General features: G+C 37.1%; 1 protein-coding gene and 1 long non-coding RNA gene across 6 annotated transcripts in view; both read right to left on the reverse strand.

Annotated features, from left to right (window-relative positions):
- Positions 1-26: 26 nt before the first annotated feature.
- LOC127450126 (uncharacterized) lies at positions 27-2529 on the reverse strand. Of its 2 annotated transcripts, XR_007898915.1 has the most exons (5): positions 2414-2529; positions 1911-2015; positions 1745-1808; positions 1571-1636; positions 27-1397 (listed from the first exon to the last, which is right to left on the reverse strand). It is a non-coding gene; the product is annotated as an uncharacterized LOC127450126 (long non-coding RNA). The 2 variants fall into 2 exon arrangements; XR_007898914.1 differs by having other exon boundaries at positions 1745-2015.
- A 3331-nt stretch (positions 2530-5860) lies between these two features.
- The window catches only part of LOC127450095 (mitochondrial Rho GTPase 1-A), a 41221-nt gene continuing 34726 nt past the window's right edge, over positions 5861-12355 (reverse strand). For all 4 annotated transcript variants that reach the window (XM_051713861.1, XM_051713853.1, XM_051713858.1 and 1 more), the window contains one exon: positions 5861-7501. In XM_051713861.1, the coding sequence (XP_051569821.1) occupies positions 7384-7501 (118 nt within the window). In that variant the 3' untranslated portion in view covers positions 5861-7383. The remainder of the gene's footprint in view (positions 7502-12355) is intronic.

Below are 12355 nucleotides of genomic sequence, written 5' to 3' on the forward strand. Positions count from 1 at the left end.
ATACACATATTTTCAAAGAAACACTTCAACACTGACACATTATGCTAAATCATGCTTAACCCAACAAGACAGTGATAAAAACAAGGCTATTTCTGTTCCTTTTACACAAAAACTGATGGAATGTTCTGCAAATTTTGAAATGTGCAGAAATTTATAAAATGAGCATTGGTGTGACAAGGCTGCTGACGTAGAGGGGTCTTCAAGGAATGTTCCGGGTTTAATACAAGTTAAGATTATCAACAGCATTTGTTCATATCATAGTTGATTACCAAAAATTTAATTTCTACTCATGCCTGCTTTTCTTAAAATTTTTTTTATTAATTTAATAAATTTTTCTGTTCTCTCATGTATTATTTGAGCTGTAAAGTTGTTTAAATGGTAATTTTTAGTCATTTTAGGGTTTGTTGACATTACATTGCCATGGGAACAAAGTTGTAAAATTGGCAATAACACAGAAAAGGTTAGTAAGTGATTTTTAACACACTAAAATCATGTTTACACACATATTGTTTGTCTTGTGGCTATATTTCTGAAAAAGTCAGCATTTTAACATTCAAAAATTGGCCACATTCACTTTCATTGTAAGTGCCTCACTGTAACCTTGATTTTTGCTCTTTTTATTTATTTATTTATTGTGGTAATCAACATTATGTGACAAATGCTGTCGATTGAGCTTAACTTGTACTGAACCCGGAATATTCCTTTAATGCCAATCTGTATGTGCAGAGGCATTACTGTAGCTTGTTTCTGATTACAAAAGTAACATTAATAACTATTTAAGCTAGTAAAAAGACAGCTTGTTGTTTTGCTTTCTTTTTTAAACTATTTTTTTGGTATTTGATTCATTTGATGAGCTCTGTAATTTAAAATGTATTTATTTAGTAAGCTTCAATAAATCACAATCACTTAATAACATACATTACAGGCAGTGGTTAAATTGGGGCAGAACAATCCGGAACAATACTCTGAATTATTCTTCTGCTTACAGACCGTGAATAATCGGTGTATAATTTTGTAATTTGTTATCATTTTGAAACATTAATTTGATTTGCAAAAAATGTATTTACAATGAGAATATAGGACAAAGGAGGAAAAATGACATTGGCATTTCCCTATTTAGCTTAGAAGATACAGAACAGCCTTTTTTTTTATTTATTTCTTAAACACTGCACAATGTGTCCATTGTTCTACATAAGTGATGACAGTGTGGATGCAAACAGAAAGCAACATAAAAAAAACTTATCTCCATCTTGCTCAAAGTGACTCATGTCACTGAGATTCACAAATGGTTCACAGTGGCGCAGTTTTGACCCAGGCAGCAGATTCACTGCCCAAACAGGCTATCATGTCACTCAAAAGACCACCACTCTCAGGCCTCCCACTACTGCTGTGAAATTCTGCAAAAGCAAACAGATCACAAACATCCGCTGCTGGGGACTGTAGTACATTTCATTTTCGTTCTCAAACAAGTTAACTTGATTAGACTCAAATGCACATGACACTGGAAAAATCAAGACATGAAAATCCCACCGAAAGTTGAAGGAAATAAAGGCCATTTCTAACCGCTCACCAATTGTATGATCAGTCATTTTCCTAATTATGGAGTTTGGGACATCATAGATGCTATCAGTAACCACTGTAAAAGAAGGAATAATCACAGCACACAGAGTTGAATATTTATGAGTCTATAGAGTAATCTGTAGTGTAAATAATAAGCTCATGAGAAAAGGGAGTTGGGACTTACCATACTCACCCTCATTGGCTGGCCATTTGGAAGGGGGGGGTTTCATAGACAGCTTCTTCAGTGGCTGCAACCAATTATCATCAATAATTAGAAATCATTAACAAAAAATATTAATATAATACATCATATAGGAAAAGCATGTGTGAAAAAAGATCATTATGCAGACATTTTGGTGGTGGAAGAATATCACAGGCAAAGTCTGTCAGTACATTCTCCTCTGAACTCAGCTCCATTTCACTGTTTGTTTGCAGACTTTGTGAGTCATCAGCACCTGAGGACAGTCAGAAAAGCAACAAAAAGCTATGAGAATCATAAGTGTTATGAAAATAGGTTTTAATACAAAAATGGTTTTATTGTGCCTTAGTGGCATCTGGATGAAGTGGCTGTCTCAGTGGTTGAACGGTGGAGATTAATAGTTATTTTTGTTAATTTGTTTATAATGATGAACACTCATATGGGATGAAGACTCCAGCCATATCACTGTAGCAGTCAATGAAGCAGGCTATGCTAATGATGAAGCCATTTAGATGTGTCATGACACAGCCTCAAACAGAAAAATTTGATTATTAGACTTCATATTTACAGTTAAAAGTATTATAGAAAAGCATTAGAAATCAACAGGTGACAAGAATGCTGTTGGAAGTGGAACTGGAGAAGTGCTGGACTTACCAGCAAAGGACTGGAATGACTCTTGATCAAAAGAGAGGCATCGATTGTCCATTGCAGTGCTGCTGGTATCAGTATAAGAGCTTTCACAGAGGCTAGACTGAGATTCAGGTTTTTTACTTGACACCTGCTCCCTAATCTCAATCACACACAAAACATTCAGAACATTATGAATCTCATGCAGAAATGACCAGTGGTATGAAGTGTCTTGTAAAGCAGTGGTACCCATAAGTGACAGGTCCAGTTCTGTTAGGTCCGTTGAGCAGCATGGCTTTCCACAGCTGGTCCATCCACTCCTGTCTGACATTAGCTGAATCTGCAGCCTGTTCAACCCAATTCAAAATCAGGGTTTGCACAGCTACATACCAGAGGATACTTTAATTGGCCACACTTAAGAGTAAAGTGTGTGATGTTCTCCTATCCCAACTCGATATGAAGAGAAATCTAAATGCAACAATACGGCATTTGCAGGTTGGTTTCTTCTAAAAGTGTAAACACTGTGGCACTATTTAAACATTGGCTCAACCAATGATGTGAGTTTGTGGTGGGACAATATCTGTTTGTTCAATCAATGGAAGATGGGGGTGTGTTCTGGTAACTTGTTTGAAAAGAATCACTGAGTGCGTTTACATGCACTTTCTTACACCAGTTATGCTTAATAAGCAGACAACGCATGTGTTCATGTAAACACATTAAACAGCATTCCTTTATCGGTGTATGGTCATAAACGGTGTAAGAATATACAGATCAACGCTGGTAGATTTTTGCCCATTATGGCAATTTCGTTTTGATTTCAAACATATTTTTTACTCCAAATAACACTTAAAATGGTTGTTGTTCTCCATCTGGATCACCCATTTCTGTAGTTTTTATACATTGCTTCTTATGGAGACCGGAACCAGAAAACAGTCCGGTGGCAAACAGAATCATGGTGCCGTTAAGTGGTTGGTCAGGAAAACTGTGGATACGCTAATAACTATCAAAAATCATATTATTCAAGAAAACCGACAATCGTGAAACTCGCGTTTATTTAATGGTAGCCAGCTGGTACATGATGGTTGTGCAGTGTTTAAACCTCACTCTCCTGGCCTTAAGAGACGCATTAGCGACCGAGTCAAGTCATATCATTATTATTTGTATAGTGCTTTTCACAACAAACAGTTTCAAAGCAGCTTTACAGAAAATCATGCATTAAAATAAAAATAAAAATAAAACTGTAATATCTATAATGTCTTACAGTGATCATTGTGTTGTTTGATTAAATATGATTGCAAAATGTGTATAGAAATTAATTAATTAAATAATAATTGTATTTAGAACACCAATGAGCAAGCCGAAGGCAACTGTGGCAAGGAGCACAAAACTCCATAAGATGTTGGTTAATGGAGAAAAATAATCTTGGGAGAAACCAGGCTCACTGTGGGGGCCAGTTCCCCTCTGGCTATCATCATGAATATAATGTTAATATTAGAGCCATGGCTTTTCTAGCCTCCTTGTTAGCGTATCAGACTCCCATGCAGGGGACCACCGGTTCGAATCCCGCTCGGGGAAGGTCCAGTAGGACCGGTGACATTTACGTGAGATTTGTATCTGAATAATCGGATTATTCCCATGCAGGTAACACTAGCGCGCATAATTAAGTGTAATGTCAGTAAAGGTGTTTTCATGCAACACGAAATTGGGTAATGGGCTGATGGGTTTATTATGCTTAACTGCTTAAACTGTTTATGATCTCACCCCCATAAAGAAAAACCGTTTAAGTTGACCTTACACAACTTTTGAGCCACTATTTTGCCACAATGACGCGATTACTAACTGACAATGTCACTAAATTACGTTGTGGCTACAAATCCAGTAATTTAACTTTTACGGTTGTCACAATGTAACTAGTTAGTACCTTGATACGATGAAAGTTTGGTCATCAGATTATGTTGCTGTTACGTAATCGTCACGTGTTTCGACTTTATAGCCCAAATCTTTTGGTTAAAACTTAAATCTAATCTAAGAAAAGATTAAATCTAAGAGGTCAAATAAACTGATCAGTAGATTCAACTTCAGTACATCTGAACACATTATATTGTTGGTGTATTAGGACTGCAAAACATGGATGTGGAATAAACATAAAGACAGTTTTTCTTGCTTTGAGTCATAACAAGAGCAATGCATGTTCCTTTTTGGAAAAGTCATCATTGTTCTGTAGGGGCTTTAGTCTCAACAAAATACCATTATTTTGTAGTGGCTTGTGGTAGACCACATCCTCAAACGCAGATCACAGACTCTCTCTTGATCAAGTCAAGAGTTGGAAACTCACCAATATTTTCTTCTTCCCGTTTTTCATTGTGATCTCAAAAATATATTGTTTGTTCTCCGGTGTGCTCAACTTACGCACAGACTGAACCTGTTAAACCACGTGGCAGACTCTTAGATTGCAATGGAACACTAAAGTATTAATTTACTTGCACTCAGACAGTTACACAATTATGCTGCATATTACTAATGCAATTTACCTCATATATGTAATAATGTCCTCTAAGGTCTAACTGTTGAAGGTAAGAATAAAACATGGAATAATACATACAAGAGCCTTCTGCAAAATGGCAATAATTTAACTGAAGCAAAACAATGTTGTTTGGAAGAAAGAGTTAGAAACAATTGGAAGATCATATGACTGTAAGTCTAATAACACCACAGGTATATTAAATAATCTGAGTAATATCTCTAAACAATATTTTCAATATTATCTGAATTTTTTTTAAATAAACCATAGAAAAGTCACTATATTAAATCAAACACTGAACTACTTACAGCACTCCCATGTTTCTTAGTGTAGAAAAAAAGTGTTGTGTTGTATAGTCTGAACCAGTAAGTCACCCACCAAAACTTCTAATGAAAATACATTGAATCACTGAGGTCTCATTTAGCTCTACATATTATGTAATCATTGAATTGGTATGCATCCTAAAATATAATTGCAGAATATAATGCACCCTTCCAAAAGACAACTACATTCACATACACTCACAAATAAAATACGGACACTAGATCCATACCAGTTTGTCTTTATGTTTCTTCAGAAAGCCCTGGCAGAGCGGGGTTGGCACCCCTCCTCCAGTCGACATGCTCATCTCAGATCTGATTCTGTAAGTGCTTACACTTCACCATACACAAATCAACATAATGACTTCTCTTTTTCTGAAACTGTCACATCCTCACTTTTGATCTTTATATATTGACAGGGGCTTTCCTCCCTCATTTAAATGCAAAATATGGGGTAGATTTGTGCTAGTTTTGCAGTTTTACTATGTACACTGTCTACTCCCATTATTACAAAGGCCACAAATGTATAATGAACAAAAATATATCCACCAACTCTGTGATGTTCTTTTCACTGTATAAATGTGCTAGCTAAGCTTAATGTGTCCCAAAGCAAGCAAAACAGACAGATTTATTCACACAATTATTTATTGTAAATGTTTGAAAACTCAGAAATGCCGCAATTTCATGGTTTTGAACAGGGAAAATTGCACAGAAAGTTACATATGCATAAGATCTGAAACTTTAGAACACACAACAGTGTTTCAGTAACTCTGTCTATACATGATTGTTAGTAGGAAAAAAATCATTGATACAGTCTTTGCAATGTAGTATGAAGGTCCTATTGGTCTGGTTCCATCTCACTATTACTTAATTGAGTAGTTCACCCAAAAATGAATATTCTGTCATCATTTACTCACCCTCATGTTGTTCCAAACCCGTATGACTGGCTTTCTTCCTTGGAACAAAATAAGAGATATTTAGGCAGAATTGTAGGGACTAACAACCTCAGTCAGCATTCACTTTCATTGTATGGAAAAAATAGAGCAATGTCAACATTCTTCAAAATTTGTAATGTGTTTCACAGCAGAAAGTCATATGGGTTTGGAAAGACATACAAATAGAGTATATGATGACAATTCATTTTGGGTGAACAAACCCTTTACCGTAAAAATGGGAAGGATTCAATTCAGAAATCTTATCAAAATAATAATAAAAAAAAATAATCATAAAAAGTATCCCTTGTTCCTGCTTCAAGCCATTGCAAAAAAATACATAAGGCAAATAAATTAATACAGTTGCAATATAATAAGAGCAAAATGACCTTTACATGTGAGAAATGGCTTTGTTTAAGTGCTCCTCCCTTGAGCACGTGAGTATCTATGCGAGCAGTTCGAATATGATTTTGTTCACGAACTACAGGCAATCTTAGAATGTCCAGTAAGATATATACATATATAAACATAGTGTTCTGTCACCTATCAGTAAAACCTGTCCCTCTGCTGTGTCTTTCCAATATAGGTCACACCAATTAATACTGACCAGAGGAAAATATCAGTGTGCATAAATTAAAAACAAGTCCATGTCCAACCAGCAGAGGGTGTAATTGCAAGTCCTGCCATACTGTAAATGTCCTTTTCCACCACACTGCTGCTAAGTGATCATATGTTCATAAAACACATATGGAAAAAGACACATGGTTTAGGAAAGGCAGTTTTAAAGGGATAGTTCACCCAAAAATGAAAATTCTGTCATCATTACATCACCCTCGTGTTGTTCCAATCCTTTATGACTTTCTTCCATGGAACACAAAAGGAGATGTTCAATAAAATGTTATCCTCGGTCACTATTAATTTTCATTGCATCTTTTTTTTTTCATTCAATGAAAGTGAATGGTGACCAATTCTAAAATGCTGCTTAACATCTTTTGTGTTACATGGAGGAAAGAAAGTCATAAAGGATTGGAACAACAGGTTGAGTAAATGACAGAATTTTCATTTTTTGGGGGGGTGAACAATCTCCAACTATACAAACTGTAGCTATCTATTACTTTCCATATAACCTTCTCTCGAAAAGGAAATAAGGATGGAATGAGGGACAATGGGTTTTCTAGTTTATCAGGGGAGGACTGAGTTGATGTGACATGCTAGTTGCTCTGATCAACGCTGCTTGAGGAGAGCTTTATACATGGCGAAGCCAAGAACTGCAAACACGGTGGCACCGACGCTGGCCCGCAACCAAAATGTTGAGTTTTTCAGGTCAGCTTGGGTCATGTGTCTGTAAAAGAGTAAAAGCGAGAAGAAAAATTGGATGTTTGTTATTATGACATATTCTTCACGTGACTGTCCATAAGACTTGCGAGATGACAAATGACAAATCAATGACATCTCTACTGCCCCAACTGAGAATACAATTATTGCTAAAATTACAGACTGCCAGAGGCCTGGGTAGCTCAGTGGTAAAAGACGCTGGCTACCACCCCTGGAGATCGCTAGTTCGAATCCCAGGGCATGCTGAGTGACTCCAGCCAGGTCTCCTAAGCAACCAAATTGGCCCGGTTGCTAGGGAGGGTAGAGTCACATGGGGTAACCTCCTCGTGGTCACTATAATGTGGTTCGTTCTCGGTGGGGCGCGTGGCAGTTGAGCGTGGATGCCATGGTGGATGGCTTGAAGCCTCCACATGCGCTATGTCTCCGTGGCAATGCACTCAACAAGCCACGTGATAAGATGCGTGGGTTGATGGTAGGTTGAGGCAACATTACAGATTGTCAATGAAAGTAATAAAAGTTTAAATTCAGAACTTTATAATTATAAAGTACTCAAGTTCAAATCTAGGCCTAGATGAAGTACAGTATAAACTGATGGGTGAATCTAAAAAAAAAAAAAAACTATCAAGAACATATTTTATTTTCTCCCCAATTTAGAATGCCCAATTCCCAACGCACTCTAAGTCCTCGTGGTGGCGTAGTGACTCGCCTCAATCCGGGTGGCGTAGGACGAATCTCAGTTGCCTCCGCATCTGCAACTGTCAATCCGTGCATCTTATTAAGTAGCTTGTTGGGCGTGTTACCACGGAGACATAGCGCGTGTGGAGGCTTCACGCCATCCACCGCGGCATCCACGCACAACTCACCATGCGCCCCACCGAGAGCGAACCACATTATAGTGACCACGAGGAGGTTACCCCATGTGACTCTACCCTCCCTAGTAATCGGGCCAATTTGGTTGCTTAGGAGACCTGGCTGGAGTCACTCAGCATGCCCTGGGATTCGAACTCGCGACTCCAGTAGTCAGCGTCTTTACTCACTGAGCTACCTAGGCCCCCTTGTCCAGGTCATATTTTTCATAACAAAAACAAAGCCTATTTTAACAAATACGATTTGTTTGTTTGTTTGTTGCATTGTGACATTTTCATAACAATTATAAAGAACCCTCTAGAGGACAGGGAAGGAATTGTGCACCCGCGCAATTAGTTTAGCGTTTTATTAAAGTTAACATTTTAACCATGATATTCGTAGTGAAACTATAGTAAAACAAAAACAATGGTAATAAAAATCATAATTTTGTGGTTACTATGGTTTTACTACCAATACTATCTTTTTTTATTACTATTAATAAAAAAATAAAAAAATTAAAAAAACACGTTTACTATATGGATACAGTATACTGTATTAAAAACATTGTTTTCGCCAAAAAAAAAAAAAAAAAAAAAAAAAGGTTACTTTGCATAGTTACTACAGTTTTCCTATAGTAAAACCATAGTTTCTGACAAAAAACATGGTTAGTCTACTACTGTCATGGTTACTACAATATTACTATAGTAAAAACAAGATTTCCACCAAAAACTATGGTTAATATGGTCTACAATATTACTATAGTAAACCATAGTACAGTATAGTAAAAACATGGTTACTACAATCACGGTTACTACAGTAATACTATAGTAAAACCATGGTTTCCGCCAAAAACATGGTTTCTACATGGTTAGAAGTTTACAGTTTTGCATTCCCTCTGAATACAGTTGAAGTCAGAAGTTTGCATACACCTTAGCCAAATACATTTAAACTCAGTTTTTCACAATTCCTGACATTTAATCGTAGAAAGCATTCCCTGTCTTAGGTCAGTTAGGATCACTACTTTATTTTAAGAATGTGAAATGTCAGAATAATAGTAGAGAGAATGATTTATTTCAGCTTTTATTTCTTTCATCACATTCCCAGTTAGTCAGAAGTTTACATATACTTTAGTATTTGGTAGCATTGCCTTTAAATTGTTTAACTTGGGTCAGACGTTTTGGGTAGCCTTCCATAAGCTTCTCGCAACAAGTGGCCTATGACAAATATTTTGGCCCATTCCTCCAGACAGAACTGGTGTAACTGAGTCAGGTTTGTAGGTCTGCTTGCTCGCACATGCTTTTTCAGTTCTGCCCACAAATTTTCTATCGGATTGAGGTCAGGGCTTTGTGATGGTCACTCTAATACCTTGACTTTGTTGTCCTTAAGCCATTTTGCCACAACTTGAGGCATGCTTGGGGTTACTGGCCATTTGAAAGACCCATTTGTGACCGAGCTTTAACTTCCTGGCTGATGTCTTGAGATGTTGCTTCAATATAGCACATAATTTCCATTCCTCATGATGCCATCTATTTTGTGAAGTGCACCAGTCCCTCCTGCAGCAAAGCACCCCCACAACATGATGCTGCCATCCCCATACTTTATGGTTGGGATGGTGATCTTCGGCTTACAAGCCTCACCCTTTTTCCTCCAAACATTAAAGGTCATTATGGTGAAAATGTTACATTTTTGTTTCATCAGACCAGAGGGCATTTCTCCAAAAAGTAAGATCTTTGTCCCCATGTGCAATTGCAAACTGTAGTCTGGCGTTTTTATGGCGGTTTTGGAGCAGCGGCTTCCTCCTTGCTGAGCAGCCTTTCAGGTTATATCGATATAGGACTCATTTTACTGTGGATATAGATACTTGTCTATCCGTTTCCTCCAGCATCTTCACATGGTCCTTTGCTGTTGTTCTGGGATTGGTTTACACTTTTCACACCAAACTATGTTCATCTCTAGGAGACAGAATGCGTTTCCTTCCTGAGCGGTATGATGGCTGCGTGATCTTACAGTGTTTATACTTGCGTACTATTGTTTTTACAGATGAACGTGGTACCTTCAGGCATTTGGAAATTGCTCCCAAGGATGAACCAGACTTGTGGAGGTCAACAATTTTTTTTTCTGAGGTCTTGGCTGATTTCTTTTGATTTTCCTTTTGATATGCCTTAAAATACATCCACAGGTACACCTCCAATTGACTCCAATTAGCCTATCAGAAGCTAACTGCCTAAAGGCTTGACATCATTTTCTGGAATTTTCTAAGCTGCTTAAAGGCACAGTTAACTTAGTGTATGTTAATTTCTGACCCACTGGAATTGTGATATAGTCTTTAAAAGTGAAACAATCGGTCTATAAACAATTGTTGGATATATTACTCATGTCACGCGCAAAGTAGATGTCCTAAATGAATTGCCAAAACTATAGTTTGCTAATATGAAATCTGTGAAGTGGTTAAAAAAATTAGTTTTAATGACTTCATCCTAAGTGTATGTAAACTTCTGACTTCAACTGTAAATCCATGGTTTTACTATTGTATTTGTAGACTTTATTAACCATAGTTTTTGGTGGAAAATGTGGTTTTAATACATTATACTGTGTCCACATAGTAACCATGCTTTTACTATAGATTAACCATGGTTAATATTGTCGTTATGGTTTTACTGCAAATAGGCCTACCATATTTTAGCCATGGTATTTGTACTAAAAACCTAGTAATCACAAAATTATGATTTTTGTAACCATTGTTTTTGTTTTCATGTATTATTACTAATGGTTTCACTACGAATATCATGGTTAAAAAATGGTTACTGGACCATGGTAAATTTACAAAACCATGGTAAATGTATTGCAAAAGAATGCAAAACTATTGCAAGGGCAAGCAAAACTTATTGCGAGGGCACACAAAACTTACAGCGAGAGCATAATAAAATGCCCGCCCTGTCCTCTAAAGTGCTTCAGACAATTAAGCACAGTTTTTCCCACACCCGTTCCACATCAGCTTTGGTGGACAGCGGGATAGCCTGTAGCTCTCTTTCGGCAGACTCCAGCGACTCAACTCGCTTCTCAACCTCGTCCATTCTTGTTAACATTCTTGTTAATTCTTGTCGGTCGAGATTTTTGTTAATGCTGCATAAATGTTCGAGATATCCCGACCTACGTCGTGAGGCTCGCTGTCATTATCAACTGGACCCCTGTCATCATGATCCTGCGAGGCGTCCACAGTGTGAGAGCGTAAGTGCTTCTTAATGGGCCGATGATTTCAAAATTTTTGACATCCTGCACTCCCGGCACAGTTTACCAAACAAAACTAACGGTTCTCAATGGTTAATATTGCTTAAAAGGATAATTGTAGCAAAGTTTAAGCGGAGCTCGCCTTCAAGTGATCAGCCATTGCATAGCATCACATTTGATTTTACAGTTGTTTTACTGTAATACATTTAATTGTCAGGAAAATAATGTCACAATGCAAAAAAATAAAAAAGTAAATATTATTGCCCCAACATGTTTAAGATTCACACTCAGACATAACTATAGCCAGTGCATGACGAAACAACCACGACAAAGCATTACAGTCTAATTTCAGCATTAGTAGGGTTTTCAATCTGTAAAAAAAGAAAAAGAAAGAATGCATTTTGTTTTGCCTTGAATATACAAAGAAACAATTAACAATCAGGAGAGCAGAAGTACCATGAGAAAGCAGAGAAAGCAAGCATGAGAGCCAGCTCGTGTTTAAGGGATAAAATTAAAAACACACTGCACAGATGAATGACAAAAGAGAAACACAATACAGGACAAGTGGTTGCCCCAATTCACGTCCAAAGGAAGTAACTCACTTTAAACACACTCCAATCTAATGTCAAATTCAAACTTTGAAATTAAAAGTTTATCATAGCCATTTTGAGAGTTTGTCTGTGTGAAACACGTTCACTATCAAAGAAGCCACAAAGCTAATTCAACATTCAATGATGATAAACCAACAGTAGAAGTCCATATACTTCTAGCAATAACATGAGTATAT

This window comes from Myxocyprinus asiaticus, chromosome 13, assembly GCF_019703515.2.
Source record: "Myxocyprinus asiaticus isolate MX2 ecotype Aquarium Trade chromosome 13, UBuf_Myxa_2, whole genome shotgun sequence".
Classification (NCBI taxonomy): Eukaryota; Metazoa; Chordata; class Actinopteri; order Cypriniformes; family Catostomidae; genus Myxocyprinus; species Myxocyprinus asiaticus.